Raw genomic sequence first — 21,720 nt, 5'->3', positions numbered from 1 at the left:
TTAGTCTATCATATAAAAATCATTTCCCTTGACTTCTTTCCAATCATTTGCCTAATTTCAGCTCCTAAGCCAGGAACCAAAAATACATGTGTATGTGCAGCTATATGTAGCTGCACACCCTCTCCCACCAAGCCCCTGTTCAGCACTCCCCTGGATGTGTGAAATAAGTTCTGGGAAGGAGACACGCTCCTGTCAGCACACTTGGAGCTCCTTGAATTACACACAACACATGACAGAGTGCAGGTTGATTCATCCCTATAACTTTACTGAAACATGATAAATTTTAAGTTATGAAGATGAACCAAGAAAATGTCCACACCCAACTCTGAGAATTTTGTATATGAACTCAGTGACAACTCAGCACTAGCACAAATAGTGTGGCCTCTCTACCAGAAGTTCCAAGTACACCTTCATCTTATTTGCTCAGTGAAGGCAACAGGCATGAGGTACCAGTAAGGCTGCTCTCTGAGTACCTGAAGATATCGCCAGCCTCAGCAGAACCGATTCCCCTTCCAAAATTAAAGCCAGAAAACTATAGTAAGATTATTCTGCAATATAATGTATGAAGCCTTTCCCTGATTACAGTCCTGTTCTTCCCTTGCAAACCCATGGCAATAATTGATAAAGCTGGCTGTCCATTCACACTGGCCAGTTTCCAACACACTGAATCCCATCTCTTTCCTTCCTCAGGAGTAATTGACTCTTCATGTCAGTTTCGGGCACACCTTTTTCCATTCATGCCACTCTGCTTTCCCATTCAAGCCACTCACTCATTTATATCATCAGAGGCCAATCACTTATCTCAGAAACACCTGATTCAAGCAACATATCACTGCTCTGATCCATGGGCTGCTGGTCTGCAATCATCTACCCCCTTAAGAAACAAAATCACACTACTGCAAATGAAGTTAAATACTAACATAATGTTCCTTTTTCCACTAAGTATAAAAATAAAAGTCTTCCACAGTAATTTTAGAATAACTGAATAGAGCATGCAATGGAAATAGTTGTTCTGCTCAGTCCAATTTTATGCTCATTTTACCTTAATTTTTCAAATAATATAGTTTTTTCAGAACAGCTACAGTTTCTTCTGCTACAGCAAAATTCAAATTCATGTCCAAAGCTTCCAAGAGAAACACTTTCCTGTGTGACTTTTAAATCAGTTCCCTGCAGGAACCTTCAAGAAGCCTTCTTAGCTAGTCTAGCCAGGAAATAGTAAAGGTAGTACAAACATAAACAAACACTTTGTTTATACGAAATTGATTTATGTTTATCCTACACTAGGAAACACAAGTTTGTTTCCAATAACACCAAGGAACAAAACGAGACACCATATTTGGGTATCTTTTGCCAAAATATTTAATTATCACTTTTAATACAAGTGCACTTCAAGTCAATTGGAGTTCCTCTGAAACAATTATAATTTTCAGTAACTTTTTTATGCCTCATTCCTTACAAATTTAACAACTTTCCCACACAGTTTCTAACTTAGTTTTCAGTGGCAAAAAATACCCCACACCGCAGTTGCCAGGCTGATCAGCCCAAAGCTCTACACTCCATGGAAGGAACTCAAGATGGGAGCACTTCGATACTTAATCAACAGCTGTGAAAACGCTTGCAACAGATTAAGTAAAGTTTGTAACTAGTACTCTATTCAGGATGAAGGGGAAGCAAAGTTTGAAGTGTCTGCTACACTGTTGCAATTGGAAACCTAATAGAGAACTGAACTAAAATGGGCTGGTTCAATGTTAGAAGTAGTAACACATGTACACAATCAAAGGTAACAGTGTCACATTAACTATTTTGGCTGCTGGGGAATATAAAGTGTGATATAATCCAGTGACGTTGGCTTTGAAATCTACCTGTGCTTCAACTTATTGCATTTGTAAGTAAAAATACCTTCTTAAAAATTAAAAGGCACAGGCATAACCAACAAACTCTACAGTCCTAAAGAGGGTTCGTGTTCCAACCTGTGTGAGATCTTCCCCAAAACAGGCTGGGACACACACAAATGCTTACATTACGCTCGCATTAGCCGAGAAGTTCCACTGGGAAGCACGTGGTTGGCATCCCGATCACAAGCATTCTGGATTGTTCACACAGAGCCAACCCCACCCTGCGATCTTTCACTGGGGCAGGCAGAGCAGAGGTTACGCCGGGCAGAGCAGCGCTGTCCCCTGCCACAGCCATCGCCGGGAACACGTGAATTCCCGGCTCCAGCCGCCACCCCTCCCGTGGGCTGTCACCTGCCTCCACAAAGAGCCCCCCCGGACCCGCACGGAACCTCTGCGGGGTTTCAATCAGACAGGGCGCTCCCCTCGCTCCGCGCGCCCCGCATTCCCCGCGGGGAACACCCGAGCGGTGCCCGAGCCGCCTCATCCTCCTCCTCCTCCCCGCTCCGGGCCGCTCCCTGCGGTCCCCCGGCCGCGCTCACCAGCTTGGGCTTGTTCCGGCTCTCCTCTTCCGCGGCGCGCCCGCCCCGCTTCGGGTTCATCCTGCCGGAGCCCAGCGGCTCCTCGCCGCCGCCGCCCGCGCCCGGAGCCGCCTGCCCGTCCATGGTGCCGCCGCTCCTCTCCGCTCCTCTCCGCTCCGCTCCGCCGCTGCCCCGGGCCGAGCTCTCACGGCCCCATCTCCCCCCCTGCCCGCTCCGCTCCCCGCCCGGGGCGGCTCCGGCGCCTCCCCCGGCCCCGCCGCCCGGCCGCTGCGACGCGCACGCGCGAGGGCCCGCCCGGCGCCACCGCGCGTGAGCGGGCGCGTGCGCGGTGCGGGGCGAGGCGGGGATGGAGGGAGGGGAGGGGGGGGCAGGAAACGGCGGAGCCTCCGCCCGGTCCCTCCTAAACACCACCCACCGGGAAGGGGGGCTCGGGGAGTGGGGGCTTGTCATGGAGTCGTGGAATGGGCTCGAGTAGGATAGTTGGAACCTCCCCTGCGGCGGGCACCTTCCGCTAGACCACCTTGCTTCAACCTGTTCCTGGACGCTTCCAGGGGTGGGGCAGCCACAGCTTCTCTGGGCAGCCTGTGCCAGGGCCTCATCACTGTCGCAGAGAAAAAAGTTATTCATAATACCCGAACTGCTCTGTCAGTGTGAAACCCTTCCCCCTTGTCCTGTCACTCCAGGGCCCTGTAAATAGTCTCTCTCCATCTTTCTTGTCGGCTCCTTCAGGAACTGGAAGGCCACAATTCAGTCAGCCTTTGGAAGCCTCCTCCAGGCTGAACAATCCCAACTCTCGCAGCCTTTCCTCCCAGCAGAGCTGCTCCGTCTCTCTGATCACCTTGGTGCCTCCTCTGGACTTGCTACAGCAGCTCCACATCCTTCCAGTGCTGGGACCCTGGAGCTGGAGGCAGCTCTGCAGGTGGGGTCTCATCTAGGCAGAATCCCCCCCTTCCCTGCTGTCCAGGCTGTGAGATCAGCCCAGACAGGGGGGTTCAGGGTCAGGGCACGTCCAGCCTCTCAACCACCAGCACCCCCAAGTTAGGGCAGGGCTGCTTCCAAACTGTTCATTCCCAGTGCTCCTCCCAGCTTCACCTAGACCAGGTTCTGGGGGCCCCATCCAGCCTGGCCTTGGTTGGATAACATGATGTTTTAACTAAATTTTGACTATTGTTACCACAAAATAAAAGAGTTAAGTGTTTTTTACCTCTCAAAATTGAGAACTCCAGTCCCCAGTATCTGAGTCATCTACATGTGCTCATGGTTCACAACAACGAAAAATTGCTTAAACTGTTTCTGTGGATTCCAGAATCCCTTTAGCTGAGTCTCACTGGGGAAACTGAAGGTCTCTCAGAATGGCCTGTGTCAGTGTAGGAAGTGGAAACATGGATCACAAGTCTGGTTGTTAAAGGCATCATGTTGACAGATGTCCTCATATTAATTGTCATTTTTAAAAGCAAAATACACAAATTTTGTTGGTATAGCTGAATCTATGCTTGCTAAATTATACTGAGAAAACAGTCATGATTTGTTGTTTTGGTGGGACAAGGGCAATCCACAACTTGAGAGTTCACATTTAGATACAAATGTATTAGTTGATTGCCCTCTGACTCAGCACTACTTCCACAGTGGGCTTGTTCTATTGAAAAGGCAAGTGACACCAGCACAATGAATTTTCAGATCTCTGTCTAATACACACAGTTAAATACAGCCTGGGATTCAGGTAGCTTTCTGCATTTCTTGGGACTGTCTGAGGCTTACCTGAGTACTGGATGAAATATTTCTCTTTTAAATCCAGCAATGAAAACCAGCTGATAAAATCTGACAATACCAGCTTTCAAATAAAATGACAGCTCTAAAACTTGCAGATGTCTTAAAATCAGAGTAGAGTCTTCACAGCAGTAGTTAGTAGGTTGTAAAGTAGGCCAACTCTGCCTAGCTGTTCTGTTCTAAACTTTCCTTTGGGATGTACCTCTTGTTTTTAGTAAAAGTTTTCGTTTGTTTCATTTTTTTGGCTTTAACTGTAAATATTTGGGCATAGTTTATGATACCATCATAACCATATATAACTTGGAATTATGAAATTAATCATAAAATTGATCACTTGTTTGCAGTGTCAGTCAATGTAATGTTATTTGCAACTACATCCATTTGTAATTTACAGGGCATCATTCTACAGCAACAGTTTAACAATGGCTTGCCAGTTTCAATTAAAAAGAAATGCTCAAATCTGTTTTTTTCCCTTCTCTTCAGTTTGTCGTAATGAACATTCTGGGTTTTTTTCTGTGCTGCCTCTATTTGTCTGTATTAAGCAACACCTATGACTGGAACACAAAGCTCAGTCATTTCAGAGTCAGAGAAAATGGAGAATAATTTCCAACTGCCTGACATCTCTGTGCACAAATTTAAGAGTTTGTCATCCAAACTCTCTAGCACAGGTTGTTCAGCATAACTCTTAAATGCTCAAGAACTTTTTATCCTCAAATTTTCTTAATTTGCCACAATACCACTCATGCTGCTGGACATTGGACTGACATCTAAGGCTGACCTCCAAGATTCAAGAGCAACAGGCACAACATAACAAAAATACTTTGTGGCATGAGTGGAAACAAGTGCACGTGGCAGAAATCAAGAAAATTGAGGCCTTGAGTTAATTAGTTTTTTATGGAATAAAACTCAGATAACATTCATGATCTTAAACAAAAAAGCACTTAAACACAGAAGTCAGATGGAGGGACTACGTACAACTTTAGTGCTGGTATACAGTAAAAACTGTACCTTTTCTAAGTGATGGAGAAAAGATATGAAGCCATGAGGCTGTAGCTGCATCATGTGATGAAAGAACCACCCCACAGCTGCTCTTAGTTCCTCTTCCTGCTATTTGCCTGCTCTCCTGGGACAGATGGCTGCTTGGTTAAGCATAGCTGTGAAATTTTTTTAAATTCTAATTTACAAATATTTTGCAAGTGTTCACACAGAGTTTTCACCTGTGGCTTTAAATTGTTGTTTGGGTTGTACAAAACATTGCTACAGGATTTGCTGGAGACCAGCTTTTGAAAAGCTTACTATAAATCAAGTGTCATTAGATCTACTTCACAGCCTCCTCAGCAGAACTTAAAGCCTGCTGTGTTCTTTTTGAAAATGTTTTTAGTCATACTCCTGCATTTTATTATTTTGTTTCCCCCTCCCCAGTTTTCAGGACCAAGAAACAAGTATTCTGTGTATGAATCAAGGACCTATATAAGCGTATAAACTCTGCAGGCAATTTTAAGCAAAAGGAGTGAGGGGAAATAATGTAGCTATCACAATTAGGAAAATTTAAATGGAAAAGTCCCTGAACACCAAAAGAAAACAAACAAACAAACAAACAAGAACCCAGAAAACCTCAGCTCTGCTTAAGGCAACCAGACAAACCTCAGATCATTCTGGCAGACACTTTGCTGTGTAGTATTTTGGCTCAACTCCGAGAGAAACATAGTGTGGCCTGAGGGTGGAAACGAGTAGTTGTACAAACTGTTCTTAACTTGGCTTCATCTCTGAAGCAAATGGATTTTAAAACTATGCCTTTTACAAATATCATTTCACAACACTGAAAACATGTAACTCCAAAAGGCCACTGCTGTGGAGATGCTGACATTTCTCCTTGTGGCTTTGTGTGTAATCTCAGTCCTGTTTAGTCACACAATCATGGCAGCTCACGACAGAGGTCACATAATTATCTTAAAGAAAAATTGCCATAGAGAGATAAACATGCGATATTTTGAGTCTCCTGAAAACATGGGTTTTTTTATATCTGACTTGGAACAAAATAGGCCTTTGAAGATGACTGACTGACACAGCAGTATAAGACCTCACAGCTCTTACATCCTGCCTCTAACTAGATCATACAGTCCAGTCATACAAGGTTGCAGAAGACATGGACTCCAAGTATATCTGAAAAGGAATAGGTTTCTGGGTTTATGAGAATTTATAAATTCAGTGATGAGAATTTATAAATTCAGTGATAGAATTTCCATTTACCAGAGAAGGCATAGGCTTGATAACTGCTGTTCAATCAGCTGCAGCTGACGGGTCACCAAACAGCTATTCAGATTTCAGTCCTTGGAAAATGTTCTAATCTCACGTTTCTAGAACTAAAGAAGAAAGTTTACATTTTCCATGTCTTTGTCCTAACTGCACTGGAAGGAAAAAAGTGGGAAAAGTAATTGCTTTGTATACTACCACAAGAGAAAACACACGGTATTTAACTTAACCACAAGCAGGAAACATGTTGCTAAGTCACCCAGTACTACATTCCCCAACTTTTCATCCAAAAATTCTATGTCATTAGGACAACCACTCTACCACAGAAAACATACCACAATCCTTCCACTACTCCTGTTGAGTCATAAACTTTCCTCAAGCTCTTTTCTCTCTTCCTGATCGGTGTCGTCACTGCAGTCAGTTTTCACTCTCCTGCCTCCTCCTTTCTGCAATTTTAGTTGGCATCTATTTACATTTAGGAATTAAAAAAAAAAAAAAAAAAGTAAATTTATCTTCAGAAAGAAGTCAGTCTAAGATGGCTTAGAGTCCATGAGAATGTGATAAATAACAAAATCACAGGGCCTATATCTTATTGTAACACAGAAAATAAGATTAGAAGTATTAACTACCAAGCAATTAAAATGAATGAAGAACATTATTTATATGTGAATAGATAGTCCCTTTTGACAAAATAACCTCACTTTCTAAAAAATACTGACTACTTAATAAATATTATTTATTTGCAAATCTAAATCCAAAGAAAATCCACTCACCAATAAGGTAATTCTAAGAAATACTTGTTTGCTAAAGCTTTATTTAATCTAAAACAGTCATTTCCTTGGCCTGCTAGAGGCAATAATTGAACATCCTACAGTGTTTCTGTAAATTAAGTCACAAGAAGTTACCACCATATTTACATAAAATGTATTAGTGATTTGAAGGTACATTAAAACATCCTGTATTAACCATTAAAACAAAGCAATGTTTCACATTACAGTCATGTATCACAGATGTTAATTAAAACCACAGCTGATTCTAAGCATGAATAAGGATTACAGCTGCAGCAAGGCTAATTTTCCAGCTACAGCTCCAGTTTGTTTTTAAGCAGCTGTGAGATGGCTGCACAACCATTCATTTATTGGGCTGTAAACTTTTCAGTTCCAAGTTAACTTACACATTTTGCCTGTACTCATTAATATGAAGAGGAAGTTTCCAGCTTCCCACCTATTGTTTAGAAAAGTTTTCATATTACCTATGTTAGCAAGGTTGTTATCTCTGTGCTCACAGCAGACCTACAGTTCAGCTTTGCTTACTAAGTCTAGTTCTAATTTAAAACTTTAAGTACTGGACCTGGATGAGCTATATCACAATTAAATGATACACTAAAAGTATGAAATTTACTTGTGTCAAGGCACTTCCTTAAAGTGACTTATATAATCCAGAAATAAAATGAATAATTGTTTTAAATCTGAACAAATCTTTAGTGATTTTAATTTACTCCGGGCTAGGCTCCCCTAGTACTTAGGAAGAAAAACATCAATATGCTTTTTAGGTTTATATTTTCTTAAGCATAACTTCTTTGTTACAAGAATTTCCCCTTCTTGAAGCAATTAACTAATTCAGTGGAAATCTGTTGTGTTTTTTCTATTTTGACCACTTAATCTGTAATTCTAGATCACAGCTATGTTTATATTCTCCAAAAATGTTCTGTTTTCAGGTTAAAACCTAAAAGCAGAACATAATTCTTGCCACATTTGTGTTTTCTAGAAACAAGGTATGTATGAAAAATTTGCACAGAATTACTTCAGAGGATAATGCAAAAAATAAGTAGAAATTATTTTTCCTGATTTTGGGCTTTTCCCATAGGAAAATCTAACCAAAACAAACAGCTGATATAGGAAGTAACAATAATGAGTTAATAATTACTACTCTTCAACTGCTCCATGTGAATAAAAGACAGTTATGTTTCCTAGTACTGAGTTTACTTACCAGCGTGAAAGAACTGGAGATAATCTATACAGAGAGAGAAAAAAGGTTAACATTGCCACTAAATACCACTCTCTGTTTTCAAACATAAAATTATTATTACTTATATGTGCTAACCTACCTTACAATTTTTAACAACGTAGTACAACATTTTTATTTGGAGTCAATCTCAATAGTTATTGTGGATTTAAACAGAGTATTCAAGGTGTCACTAAAAGCTACTAATTTTTTTACATTTTTTCTGTCATCTCTAGTGTTTTAGACACCAAGCACCTCTGTATTGTCTGTTCTTGATATAATTCATAGACCATGTTATGTCATTGTCTGCAGTACTGCAGAAGGCAACAGAAAAGATATTTCTTCAGAATGTGCCATTTTTTCCCATGTAAGGCCACTGGTGTTTTGTTGTGTGTCCTGCATATCTCCCTACAGACCCATGGCTGATTTTCGTAGCTTATCACGCTGTGGTTTCTTCCCCAAATTGTTTAGGAACTGTCTTTTGATGTTCCTGTATCACAGTACAATTTGCTTTCCAAACATAATTAAGTAGTTCAATATAAGGTCCTCGTATTTACTGCAGGGGTTCCCTCGACCGCATTCAGCACTAGAGACTTTTCCATTTGTCTTGCTTTTCTCCATTTTCACAGCTTTTCAAGAAAACTAAATACCACAACCATTCTCTGAACAAACCACTCACACCGGCTTTTAAATGCCCCAGGCTGGTCAGAGCAGGAAACAACAGAACTGGGTGTTTAATGGCCACATTACTCTACATGGGAACTTTCCTACCTTGTTTATTTTGACTACAATTAAATCTGTATCGTGGGCAAATAGCGTTTATAATTTCTGTATCTGATACAAATCCCAGCAAATAAGAATTTGTATCTGAAATTGTATCTATTCTGTATCTGATACAAATAAGCAAATAAGAATTCTACTCCACTACTACTCAGTGGAGTAGTTTTAACCACAGCCCATACTCCAACAAGCAGATTTCGGGGTGGAAATGAAGTTCATTTTGATGGAAATAATACACATAGTTTAAGGCATTAGTAATGCCAATAGAAAGCTTCCAGGCAGATGGACATAAAAAGGCCTGATTAAAGCTAAAGGTCATGTTAAGAAATCCTTGTTCAAGTTGCTCAGTGGAAGAAATAGGTAAAAACTTGCAGAGCTTCTCTGAGAAAAAAACCTAGGCTAGTATGCAGCCTTGTCATCTAGCACAATTCCGGTAGGAAGGTGTCTTAATAGCTCAAGAAAGGTCAGGGTTTCCCAGTTTGGTTAGAAAGTCATTCCAGACTTCACTGAGAGTGATTTCACTGCAGTCTAAGGAGGGGTGGAACTGGCATGAAACTCTGTGGTGTCTATCTGCTGAAATTTGGGGTTCTGTGGTCGAAATCATGCTTATTGCGTGGGTGGATTTGTCTCTTTAAATTCTTCCAAGGGCATTTGAACTTCCCACCCCCTCATTAAGCAAGCAGTTTTAGGAACCTGAGGAAAGTGGGAGTAATCCCTGGGAATGGGTCGGGGATTGCTTGTGTGCAGGTAACAATTCAGTTAGTTCTGAAGTATTTGCTGTGCAGTTCCTGTATTTCTTTACTTTTTCTGAGTTCTTATATTTTGACTATATGTTAATAATTAAAGTTATTAGCTTCAAATTTTATTTGAACTTTGGTGTTACTTTAAAACATCAGGGTTTCTGTAAAAGGAATTTTTTTTTTTACTCTGCCTCTTACCTTTTCCTGTCTCCTGGGACTTTTTTTTTGTGTTCACCTAACATTCATGTGACTCATGTTAAGTGGAGTGCAAAAGTGATCTGGCTTCAAATTTACCTTAATAGCTGACTTTCTCTTAGTTTCTTGATTCTGCTTCTAATGTGTTCTCAGAAATGCCTGCACTGGTGCAAGAGAGAAGGTAGATAAGAGAACAGAGCAAGGATCCTTTATCATTCTGCAATCCTTTTCAGGAATCCAGCTCCCTGCTCTGATCTGACCCAGCTGTGTTATCTTGGCTCAGGCTACTGAGGAAATTGCTAAGTTCTGAGGAACAGCTGTGAGGAGGTCTGTAAAACAGAGCCGTGTGAGGTAAAAAAAAAAATTAATGGCTGAGATAGGCTCTTTGGTGGTTTAAGGATTAAAAATGGAAAATATTAACATGGAAACATGAAATCCTAAGTGAAAATAGGAGGAACTTAATGAAAGATATCCACATACCAGTTCTAATGCTGTATTGCTCTAGCCAGGGAAAGCTCATTTTTATCTCTCAGAAGTTTGCTTGTGTGGCCAGCAAGGATTTTTCATGTATTTTATTAGCCTGGTGAGTGTGCTGTTCTTATTGAAATAACTTGTTAACCCCAAGTTTTGCTTCATGTGTGTTAACTGCAAAGTTATTGTTTTATGTTTTCTACCTGCTTACACATCTTGTTTGTGCAGTCTGTCTTAATAGCTGAAGGTGTCCAAAAAAGTGACCTAAGCAGTGATGTAGGGTGTATTTTAGTAGTACTATTGCCTTGTACTATGTAATTACATAGAGGGATGTGTTTTGACTCCTTTGACTTGATATGGGAAGTATCAACATGCAGTTCTTCTAGTTTCATGACAAGCAAAGAGCTTTTCTGGATTTAGTTCCTTTTAGCCAAATCAGTTTCAAATAATGAGAAATGTATTTGTTTATTTCTGGTCCTTTCTGCATCTTAATGTAATACTTGAAATATTTATATAATAATATTTTGATGGTTTTAGGTCATGCTTGGGAGTTCAAAATGACATTTGTGGTTTTGTCAGTTGTTTTCTTTATCCTTGTTTAATGAACTTAATGTAGCTGTTAGTTGCTTAATTTTTTGAAACTTGTAAGTAGTTCATAGAATACTAGAGTCTTAGTATGACTCAAATTTTTCTTTTCATCCTTTGTGCTCTACTAATTTAATCTTACTATGATTTCAACCTATTAAATTGACTCTTGAAATTACTTTTCCAAAGTAATTCTGCCCTTTAACAAAGCTATTTATTTTGTTCTATCTCTAATAAACAAATGCCTGTCCCAAGACAGTATCTATAGTTAACAATCTACTTAAAGCTTATTCTGTTGGTGGATCCTAGAACATTACGGCTTTTCTGGGTTCTGTAAACCACAATGTTCCTTGGATTTTTTCCTAACAGCACAAAACTATATTTATTTCTGTTTGGAAGCTGGTTAAACAAGCACTGGCTGTAATGTGCTCAAACAGGCTAAGGCAGAACAAGCATCTTGCTGCAGAGCAGTGTCCAGTGTTACCTTGGTGTTAACTGAGGAAAGCATTAGTCAGCACATGACACCGTGTTGCTCAGACTCTGAACTGATTAGTCTGAGTTTTCATGGCTCTCCTTGGTATCCAGGCACACCTAAACAACCAAACACGGCCCTGCTTCACTGTAGGGACTTTTGCAATGCTGCCTTTGAAGGACCTCTTCTACCGCATAGTTTATTTATTTTTTTAAAGTTTGTTATCTAGATTCGCTTCACGACAGAAAAACAATTCAGTAAAACTGGTCCTCAGAGTCTAGTTCCTGGTTTTTGAATAGTGTTTGAGAGACCAGTCATTTAAGTGAGGTAAGTCACTTAATCACTTAATGTAATTACGTGCTCACTTGATCATGGTTGTATAGACTGCAGTGGAAAATATTTTGATCATAAGAATGTTTAGATAAGGGAGATGACGTTATTGTGAACAACTCCCAGTTTTTAACAACTGAGACATTATTTCAGTTTTCATAATGATTATGTTTAGTTATTAATTGTGGGTCTTGGGCTTTACCTTCATTATGTCACTCTCTTAAATCTCAACAATACTGTCCACAGACTTCAATAGTACTTATTGTTCTAGGAGAGGTAATCAAATATACATTCCTCTGTTGCTAAATATAGTAGCAAGCTGCTTATGAGTCAGGACTCTGACAGATAACTCTGCTGCATATCAGTGAAAACTTTACTGGCTAGCAGCTTGTTAGAATTGCCTAAATTTAATACCAGCTTTGAAAGACAAGTAATTGCTTAAGTATGTCCAATGCTTACACTTATTTCTGTATAAATATTTTTATATTTAAAAATAAACTAGCATAATAAGAAGTTTGTTATCATCTCAGATGAGCAGATCAAGAGTACTCAGTGACTAAGCAGCTGGACACTTGACTGAGATGAGGAAACAATCTTGGCTTGTTCCTGACCGATTACTTGAACCTCTGACTTTTACAATGTGACTGCCCTGGCAGATGGGTTATAATAACCAAATCTTTTCACGGAAATAACAAGAAAATCAGAAGTGATTGGTATGGTTAGAAAAAAAAATTAAAAAAAAATATTTGTAGTCTGGAGCACTATGTGAGAGAGGGAAATGCCCAGTTCAGTTCCGTTAAGCAGAATTCCAGAACAGGCCTTTCAGCACAAGATGTTCCTATCACAGTGGTGGCGGGTACCAGATGCCTCATTCTGAAGATGGGAAATGTTTTTCTGACACTGATACATCCTCTCCAGAGCATGTCAGTCCTTGATCACATCCCCTGCTGCTCCAGACTGTGTGTGTTGCTGTGCTGTGGCTGCTGCTCTTCCCAGTTCAGGCTCTTGTTGACGCTCTGTCAGCACCCCTGATTAGACACTGGCACAAAGACATGAGCACTCAGCAGAGCACCTCCTGCACTCTGCCCTGCTCCAGCTACAAACAGTTCAGTGTGTCCACACTTCTTTCCAATGGAAAGCAATAAAACAGGATGTAAATAATCTTGTTCATTGATAATTCATTATTTGCTCTGTTTAGTTCCATATCTGTAGCTCAAATGCAGAGCTCAGTGTATTTTGCTGTCAATTCCTGAATATTTATTTACTAATTAGATGTAGGAAACATAATTAAATAACTATTGGTGCTAGTTGAATGCAGTTATTTAACATTAGGTCCTACGCTGATATACTTATTTAGAACTGAAGCTAATGAAGTGTTAAAGTGATGCACGGCAGCCAAGACTTTGTTAATCTGGTTTTAGTGATGTGAACAGGAGAATTTCTGAGTTTCTTTTTAAAAATCAAGCATCTTGTTCCAACAACCGAACAAAGGAATAGAAGAGTTTGATTCTCTAAAATGAAATCTAGTAAGAGCATTAGTAGTTGCCTATAACACATTCCTATGATGGCAGTTCCTTTTTTTCATAAAAAGATTGTTTAGAAAGTGTATGAATTACTTGAAAGGAAATATGTTCTTCTAAAGCATATACATTATTAAAAATGTAAAACCTTTTTTGATTATAGAATCATTTTGAAGGAAAAATTGGTTGAGACAGCATATATAGCATATTTGGATTTTTTTTTCCCTTCTTTTATGCAAGTGTCTTCATAAACAATGATATCGAATTATGTGGTCCTCTTTGGAAGTTAAGGTGTGATTCCAAAGCAGAAACAGTTGTTGGGAAATTAGTATCATATGTTGCAGATGTTGAGGTTGTTTTGAATCCACTTCATTATGTTGTGCACTTTTTGGCAAAGTAAGTCATACCCTCAGGAATTGTACTTTAGTGACAGTAACCGTTTGTAGATTGCAGAAAGAAAATCAGTGGAGTTGCTGAGTTTATCAAGTGTTCAAAAAACAAGTGGATGTGGCATTTTGAAATGTTATTTGGTGGGCATGGTGGTATTCAGTGGAAGGTTGGACTTGATGGTCTTGGAGGTCTTTTCCAACTGTAATGATTCTATGTCTTGTGAGTAGAAGAGACAATCCTTTATTTGTGTGAGATGCATCTGATTACATACTACAATATACCGTCTAATGAAACTCTCAATCTGATAACCAAACTCTTCTAGATTTTTTTATGTTTAATGTTTATATGTAATTGCATTTTAATAAATTATTATAGATGTCGATATTTAGGTATTGAATTTACAGTATTATTTGTCTGTAGCAGCTTACTTCTGTAGCTCTGTAGATTTTGTTAATGAATGTTGGGAGTTCTAAAGAATGGTAGCTTTTTTTGTAAAAATGCAATTTAGGATCTCCTGAGTAGTTAATTTAGGAGTTTAGGTAATGGTGCATTGCTGCTCTATCCTCAGATTATCTTGGAACTATAAGAAATTTGCTAGGGCAGAGACACTTCTAAGGAAAAACTTAGTGATTCTTGATTTAACATACTATTGCAGCACTGACTGTCCTAGTGAATGTTCTAGTGCTTATTTTTCCTGTGTACTACGTGGCCAGTAGCCATGAATAAGCTGAATTTAACCTGAGTCATAAGTGATAGCAAGAAATATTTTACCGTCCTATTGGTGTCGTGTTTCAGAGGTGGCTTTATGTTGGAATTTGCACCTGACACATACTCATCTGTTTCTTTCAAGGCCTATTTCTATTTCTCCAGTGAGAAGTAAAAGCTTATTTCATGTCAGAAATAGGCGTGTGCTGACTCATCATGGGGCAGCACTGCTCTGCCCTTTAGATGTGTTCTACCACGTGCCTGGTTCCCAGCAGCTGCACAGCTCTGGGAACAGTGATGAAAGGTGAGGGAAGGGATAACAGGAGAATGGGGAAAACCTAATCGTTGAAGAATTAGGGATCCTGGGAATATGTGCACTTACCACCCATCCCTTTACTTTACAACCTGGCTGCAGTTCAGTTTTACTGCCTCAGAGCTTCCTCAGTTTTTACATGCTCCTACCTTTCCTCATTCCCAGTTAATTAAGAAATTCATTTTTTTCTGTCTTTCATGGGACCAGTTCACTCATGAACTGGCAACAGTGGTTTGGAGACTTCATACAACTGTCTCACCAGTTCCTTTGATTGGTGTCACAATGATATCATCACTGCTGGGGGAGAGACATGACTTATCTCAGAAAAAAATACCCTGAATGACAAGTGTCATAAGCACAGGACAGACCTATGTGAACAATAATGAACAAGTAGTTGTAGAAAGAGAAGACATATGGATTTTACATACGTTTTTGTGATTTTTTTTTTTTTTGGTACGATGTCATATATACCCCAGGGAAATATCAGTATGTGGAAACAAGTGCCTTGTCTGCAGACAAAGTTACGCTGTTGTTAGTTACGTGATGACTAATGTGACCACACAGTGAGCAGAAACCAGGAAACAGCTTCTTGTCTTACTTCCTTTGGGCGATGCTTCATCACCACTGCTCAGAAGGGAACAGTAATTTGGCAGCTTTGGGACACGCCCAGTGTTGTACGCTGGAGAAAGGGGGTACAAGCAAGGCAGTTGGGGTTATTAAAATAACAAATAATGGGTTTTGACCAATTATTCAGTTTCTCCTTGTGAACGTACAGGAATTAAAAGGAAGCTTTCAGTGGTGCCAGTGATCTTTCTACAGATGTTAAGAGTTGCTGCATAGCAGATCTTTGAGTAATGACGTCTCATGAGGAAAGCTCAAGTGCTCCATTTTCTGCAGGGTCTGCGAAGATGTTTTTCATTTAATAGAAAAGTAAACATAAATAAAATACACATTTTAAAAATGTGAGCTTTTAAACAGCAAAATAGGAATAAACTTAATTTAAAGCATTGAAATGACTTAAACTTTTCTTAAAGCGGTGTTTTCCCATTGACAGACAAATAAAAGTTCATGGAATGCTTCTTAAAAGAAATGTAGGTTTCTGCACTCAGTCAACACATTTTTTTGCTGTGTAGGGTCTGGGATTCAAATTGAAATGTTTTAAGTAGCAAATACTTGTGGCTGAGGGCCTTTGACTCAGCACTTGCGTCTGAGTCATGCTGCAGATGGAAGATGAGAAACAGTCTGTGAGATCTCAATAGTAATTTTTAATTGCTATTTGATCCAATTTGGGCATCTCTAAAGCAATGGATCTTGTTTTAAGCTTCTTTTGCAGCGGTGGCACAGCCGTGATTATCTGTAACACTTTTGTTTTGTGAGTCTTGCATGTAGCTACAAAGGGGTGTCAATGAAAGGGAAGCACCCAGCACTTACTGAAAGTATCCTTTAAACATTTAATGATGACTAGTATGTTAGTTAAAATCTGAATGAATGCAGCTAATGATGTTCCACTCTGTATTTCTGAAGCTGAAAGACAGGCCAGTCTGACTCACTATTAAACACCCCCAAAAAAGGTGTTAAAGGGAGCTGTAACACTAGACCTGTTGCTGCATGGAATTCCTAAAGAGCTTGTTTGGTGGGGAATGAGGGAGCGATTTTGAAAGCCTAATGATGTTTATAAAGACAAAATTCTAACAATACAGTATTCAATGAATGGGAAAAACATTGCTTTCATTATTACAAAATACTACTTATATCTATTTCATTTTTTATTTAATTTCCATTTTTCTGAATGTTCTACTTAATCTAATTCCTTTTCACATTAAGTCTGAATAAATACTTTGCTCTGGAGTAAGGACTGCATGCATGCTTGTTACTATACCGTTTTTTAGCAGATAAGGCTTTTACTTTCCAGACCTCATTAAGCAGTCAGTTGAGCAGGCTAAATGAGTGTTCCAAGTGGTAATGGATACTTACTCCATGTAAGTACAACAAGATTATGAGATACTGGAATGCTGAGTACTTAACTGCACAGTATTCTTTATATTATAAATGAATACATTGATTAAATAACTCAGATTTTATGCTACTGATGTGATACCTGTTAATAGAGGTGATCTGGGTTACTAGATAAGGGGTTTTGTTTTCTACTTTGGGTCTTGTATTTTTTTATCTGCTATCTAAGTGGATCTGAGCCTTTTGTGAAAATAAGTGCCCCATCTGAAGATATTTAACCCTTAATGGAATATGAGTAGGCAGAAAGCTTCCAGACAAATATGTTGGTGAAAATCAGGTTGTGTTATGTCAATCCAATTTAGACACATTCTAAGTTCTTATTTTGCTTTCCATTCTATTTCCATTCCAAACCATTCCAGGTTGTTGTTATGATGCTTAGATAATATTGCAAAACTTACCTTGATTTCTCCAATCTTGGACTACAGGTATTCAAATATAAGGAAGTTCAGCTTCAAATAGTTCATGGTTTGGGAATTATGAAAGGTCATAAAAATAAAAACAAAACTAAGGCTGTAAAAGGATAATTAATCTGATGAGCAACAGAGTTCATGAAGCCTGACTTCCTTAACTGTTTTGCTCAAGTTCTCATATCTAAAGTAGAATCTCTTAAATTATTCCAGCATATGAGGCACTTACCTCTTTCCCACACAGGTGTATAAGGGATGAATTTATGTTATTGCTTTTTCCTTTCAATACAGAGTGTACTGCAGAATTCTTCTCTGTATTGCTGACTATCTTCAAAGATGTTGTAAAGGCTGTCTTTTGAGATCTGTTTGTGAAACTGGGTTAGAATGGGGATGGTAAAAAACCCCACAAGTTCTTTATTTATAACACTGGTAGTTCAGAAACTTTGGGAAGAATGTTCTGATAGTAATCTGAAGGCTTTCTGGTTTGTCAGAAACAGCAAAGGGTTTGTAACACGACTCAGATAAGGTTTTAACTGTCCTCTATCATCTGCTTATATTGATGGTGTCTAAGTAATTAAGAATAACCTTTGTTTCCTTGCCAAGTGACTTGTGAATCAGTAAATAAGCAGTGGGAATAGTGTAGTTCATGTCACAATGAGTGATGAAAGTGATTTGATCTTCATCATTCTCCATGCTGCTCTTGGAAGCAGATTTTCTACATAAAATTATTTTTCTTGTAACGATACAAGAACTCTGTTTTCTCTGGTTATCTCTCATGAACATGACTGAATGTACTAAGTCATCAATAAGAATTCTTTTGAATTTCTTTTCTGAACTTTGGAGTTTCTCTCCTTTCCTGCTACCCGCCCTTTGCTTTTGACTTGGAAGAGAAAAGTTGGGGATACAATCCCAGAGTAACTTGGTACCTTCTCAGAGAATTTATATGACAAAATCCTAAACCATATTACCCAAGAAAAAGGGAATCAACTCTCTTTGCCCTCAAGTACAACAGTGTTGCCTTCAGGTACTGTCCCAGTTGGTGCTGTGTAATGCTTTTTAAAAAGGAGGAAAGAGGGAATTGCATGGGTCTAATACATAGAAATGAGAATTACTCCATTAGATAAATCCCTGAACCATATTGATTACATTTTTTTATTTGCAATAATTAATTTGCCTGGCAAGTAGTCACATGATAAAAACTAACATGTGCTTACTCAAAGCAAGTTAGACAGATAAGAATATGTGTTCTGAAGAGCAAGGCTGGTTTGTGATGCCTTTTATATTGCACCCCAAAATAAGGTTGCTCATCCATTGCCTGTTAGAATAAGATGTAAAGAAACAAGGGTAGATTTTGATACTAAAAAATAGTTTATACCTAGACAGTTGATTCTGGGGGGAAAATAAATTTCTCAGGCCAGATGCTGTGTATAGATCCTTCATTTATGGTTGTAAGTGGTGAATAACCAAATGCATCGGATTACTGCAGGGTTCCTCATGTGATTTCTGTAGCAGTGATTAATATCTGGGCAACAGTTTCTGAGGTGTTTCAAGGCACACTGGATACAGTTGCCTTTTCAGTTGGCTACTCCAAGTGTGGGCCATTCCCGGTGACAGTAACTGGGTAATGTGATTCTGCTTAAATGATTTGTTGCACTTGTGCCCTTGTTCATTTGGTTTGGAACGATTCCTCTTCCTTGCCTTCTGATTAAATAATTTCTAATGCCAGCTGATTTTTGCATGTACGTTTATAGAATGAAATTACTTTAATGACGTAGACAAAGGAGAAAATTGAAAAAAAAATTAACATTTACAATTGTACTCAATCATTTACTCAATACCTTGAAGAAGATATAGTGGATGATTTATATTTATGTATCATGCATTTAGAATCTGCACAGGAACAAAGAGTCTCAGGTGCTGTAATTTTCCAAAACAGGTATCTCAGACATATGGAAATGTGAATTGCATATTCAGTGCACAACCAAGTAATCCCCTGGTACAGAGCAACCGATTACATTGAGCAACCACAATTAAATATGCTTAAATCTCCTACCAAGCAGCTTTTAACTAACTTCAAGTAGTAAGTAAAAACAATTCTGCAGTTATGAACTGTGGATTACTGACCAGCTTGTTGATATGCACAGTTTTTGTTATGTTTCCCTAGGACAATGATGACGTGAGATAACAACCGTGGCTGTTGCCAGGGGAAGGTAGCCAGGACTCAGAAACAGTCTTAGTCAACATAATCATTATCTTAGATACAAACCAGCTTTGCTTCTAAGCTTTTTTTTTTGACTGATATTGGGAAAGAGACACTTCCCCAACCATTCCAGGCTGGAACAAGGGCCACAGTTGTGACCACTGCCTACAAGGTAATCCTTCAGGAATGGAAGGAACAAACGGTGCAGAAAGCTCTTTGTAGCACAGAAAAAGGCTGACTTATAAAAAAGACCACTCAAGTGTCTCCTGTAAAGCAAACCAAATTATCTTCTTAAACTTTCCAATACCTCAATTTCTCTGGTGTCTCTAAGGTTACCTGTTGTTATCCAGAGATTTTATTCAATTCACAGTTTAGTCTTTGCTAATTATTTCCATTCAGCTTTGTTGCATGCCAGAATTTTCAGTTGTGTTTAATGTTGCTACTTGTTGCTCTGCAAATAATCGTTAAAGCGAAATGGGCCATCACCACTGTACATGAGTAATTCTGTGAAATACAATTTTAAATAAACTTGCCTTTTCATAACCACACTGAAAAGAACAAATGCTTCCAGACTCTTAAAGTATTTTGCACTAGAAATAAGAAAATTACCTAAATATGATTAAATGTGGTAAACACTATTTTGTCATCAGTTTAAGTCTGTTACATTATCGTGTCAGACTCTGGCTAGTGATGGAAGATCATTTTGTTCCTCAGTTTTTTACACAGAAGCTCCAAAATCTCTGATCTAGACTTAAATGTGGACTGGCTAACGTTTTACAAATTTGCCCTTATACTCTAATGCTCTTGTATTAACTATATTTTGGACTCTATTTTGTGCTGTGAAGCCTACTAGAAACTGCTGTAGTGAAGAAATCCTGTTTTCCAGCCTGTAATAGAGGTATAATGTAATTAATGTAATTAGGTGAAGAAACATTATTTTTTTCTTGAAAGCCATAGTAGAAATGAGTCACAAATTAATGGTATGGGATAGTATTGCTTCTTTAGTTACTTGAAAAGTCAACAAGGTAACTGAAGATGGAGCTAAGACTGCAGTAAAGGTTTTCTGGAAATTATCTCTGGCACTTGGAGACCACCAAGTCATTACAGGTAACATATATGTCACTAACGTGCAGTAAACACAGAATGTCAAGTTTTGGAGAGGCTGTGTGTCTCTGAAGGGAGGTACATATGGGTAATCAAAACATCTTTGTGTTGATGAGACAGGAGCGTGTTCATGGTTTATCCACATGTATTTATCCTTTACACAGTGAGCATTGATTTCTGCTGAAGAAATTCAGGTTTTGACCTTTATCAGTACAAAGTTGCAGTCCAGTGTCTACACATTGCTAAGTAACAGGTTTTGGAAATAGGCACAATGAGTAGGAAGAATGTCTGTGGTGCTGAAATCAGCTGGCAGTACAGACTGTGGATTCAGTACTACACACTCTAACAGCTTTTCCAAGTGACAGAGGCAGGCAGTTTTATAGTCATCAGCTGAATTTCCTTTCATACAGTTCCTCTTTCTTTGTGTTACAAGTCCTTTACAAACTCTGCCACAGCACAGTGCTGTTGATGTGTTTGAAAGTGTAATTTAGGCAGGGAGTAGAAGCAAGATTGCTGAGACCTAACTTGGAACTGGAAGTAGATCTGTCGAGCCTTACTCATCTTTAGTCCATCCTAGTTGCATGTTTCCATAATTCCTCCTAATTATGGATGCTTCTTCAAGTTACGTGTTGCCTAGAGAGGGCAAAAAAAGGTCTTGGTGTGTGCTTAGACAGCCTCTTCTGAAAAGGTCTCAAATTTGAGTGCATGAAACAAAATCTTAGAAAGAAGAGGTAACTTAGTCTGAAATCATAGAAATGCTGGTTACCAGGGTGACAGTGAATCCTGGATAGGGAAATAGTGTGGTCATAACAGTGGTTGGTGTCATGACCATGGTACGAGTCTGGCTTAGAACCAGACTTAGTTGTGAAAGTGATACTGGTGTTCCTGCAAGGCAACTGAGCTCTCTGTAGCACAGAACTGCATAAAGAAAGAGAGAACAGCAGGAATTAGGCTTTTTGCATAGTGATGTATTTTATCATCATTTCATGTCTAACCGTAGGTTTTCCACAGTTTTAAAACCTGTCCAAACTTTCCAG

At 39.0% G+C, this 21,720-nt stretch overlaps 1 protein-coding gene across 6 annotated transcripts in view; it reads right to left on the bottom strand.

The window, feature by feature from the left end:
* The window catches only part of DIAPH2 (diaphanous related formin 2), a 192,492-nt gene extending 189,861 nt beyond the window's left edge, over positions 1-2,631 (bottom strand). For 3 of the 6 annotated variants that reach the window (XM_050310766.1, XM_050310770.1, XM_050310772.1), the window contains exon 1: positions 2,435-2,619. In XM_050310766.1, the coding sequence (XP_050166723.1) occupies positions 2,435-2,557 (123 nt within the window). In that variant the 5' untranslated portion in view covers positions 2,558-2,619. Of the gene's footprint in view, positions 1-2,434 lie in introns of all 6 variants that reach the window. The other 3 variants (XM_050310767.1, XM_050310769.1, XM_050310768.1) reach the window with 2 other exon arrangements.
* Between the last annotated feature and the right edge of the window lie 19,089 nt (positions 2,632-21,720).

The sequence above is a fragment of the Myiozetetes cayanensis genome, unplaced genomic scaffold (assembly GCF_022539395.1).
Source record: "Myiozetetes cayanensis isolate MyiCay16 unplaced genomic scaffold, myiCay2020 scf15, whole genome shotgun sequence".
Taxonomy (NCBI): domain Eukaryota; kingdom Metazoa; phylum Chordata; class Aves; order Passeriformes; family Tyrannidae; genus Myiozetetes; species Myiozetetes cayanensis.
The sequence above is the reverse complement of the archived record's forward strand: the minus strand, read 5'-3'. Positions and strand labels throughout refer to the sequence as shown.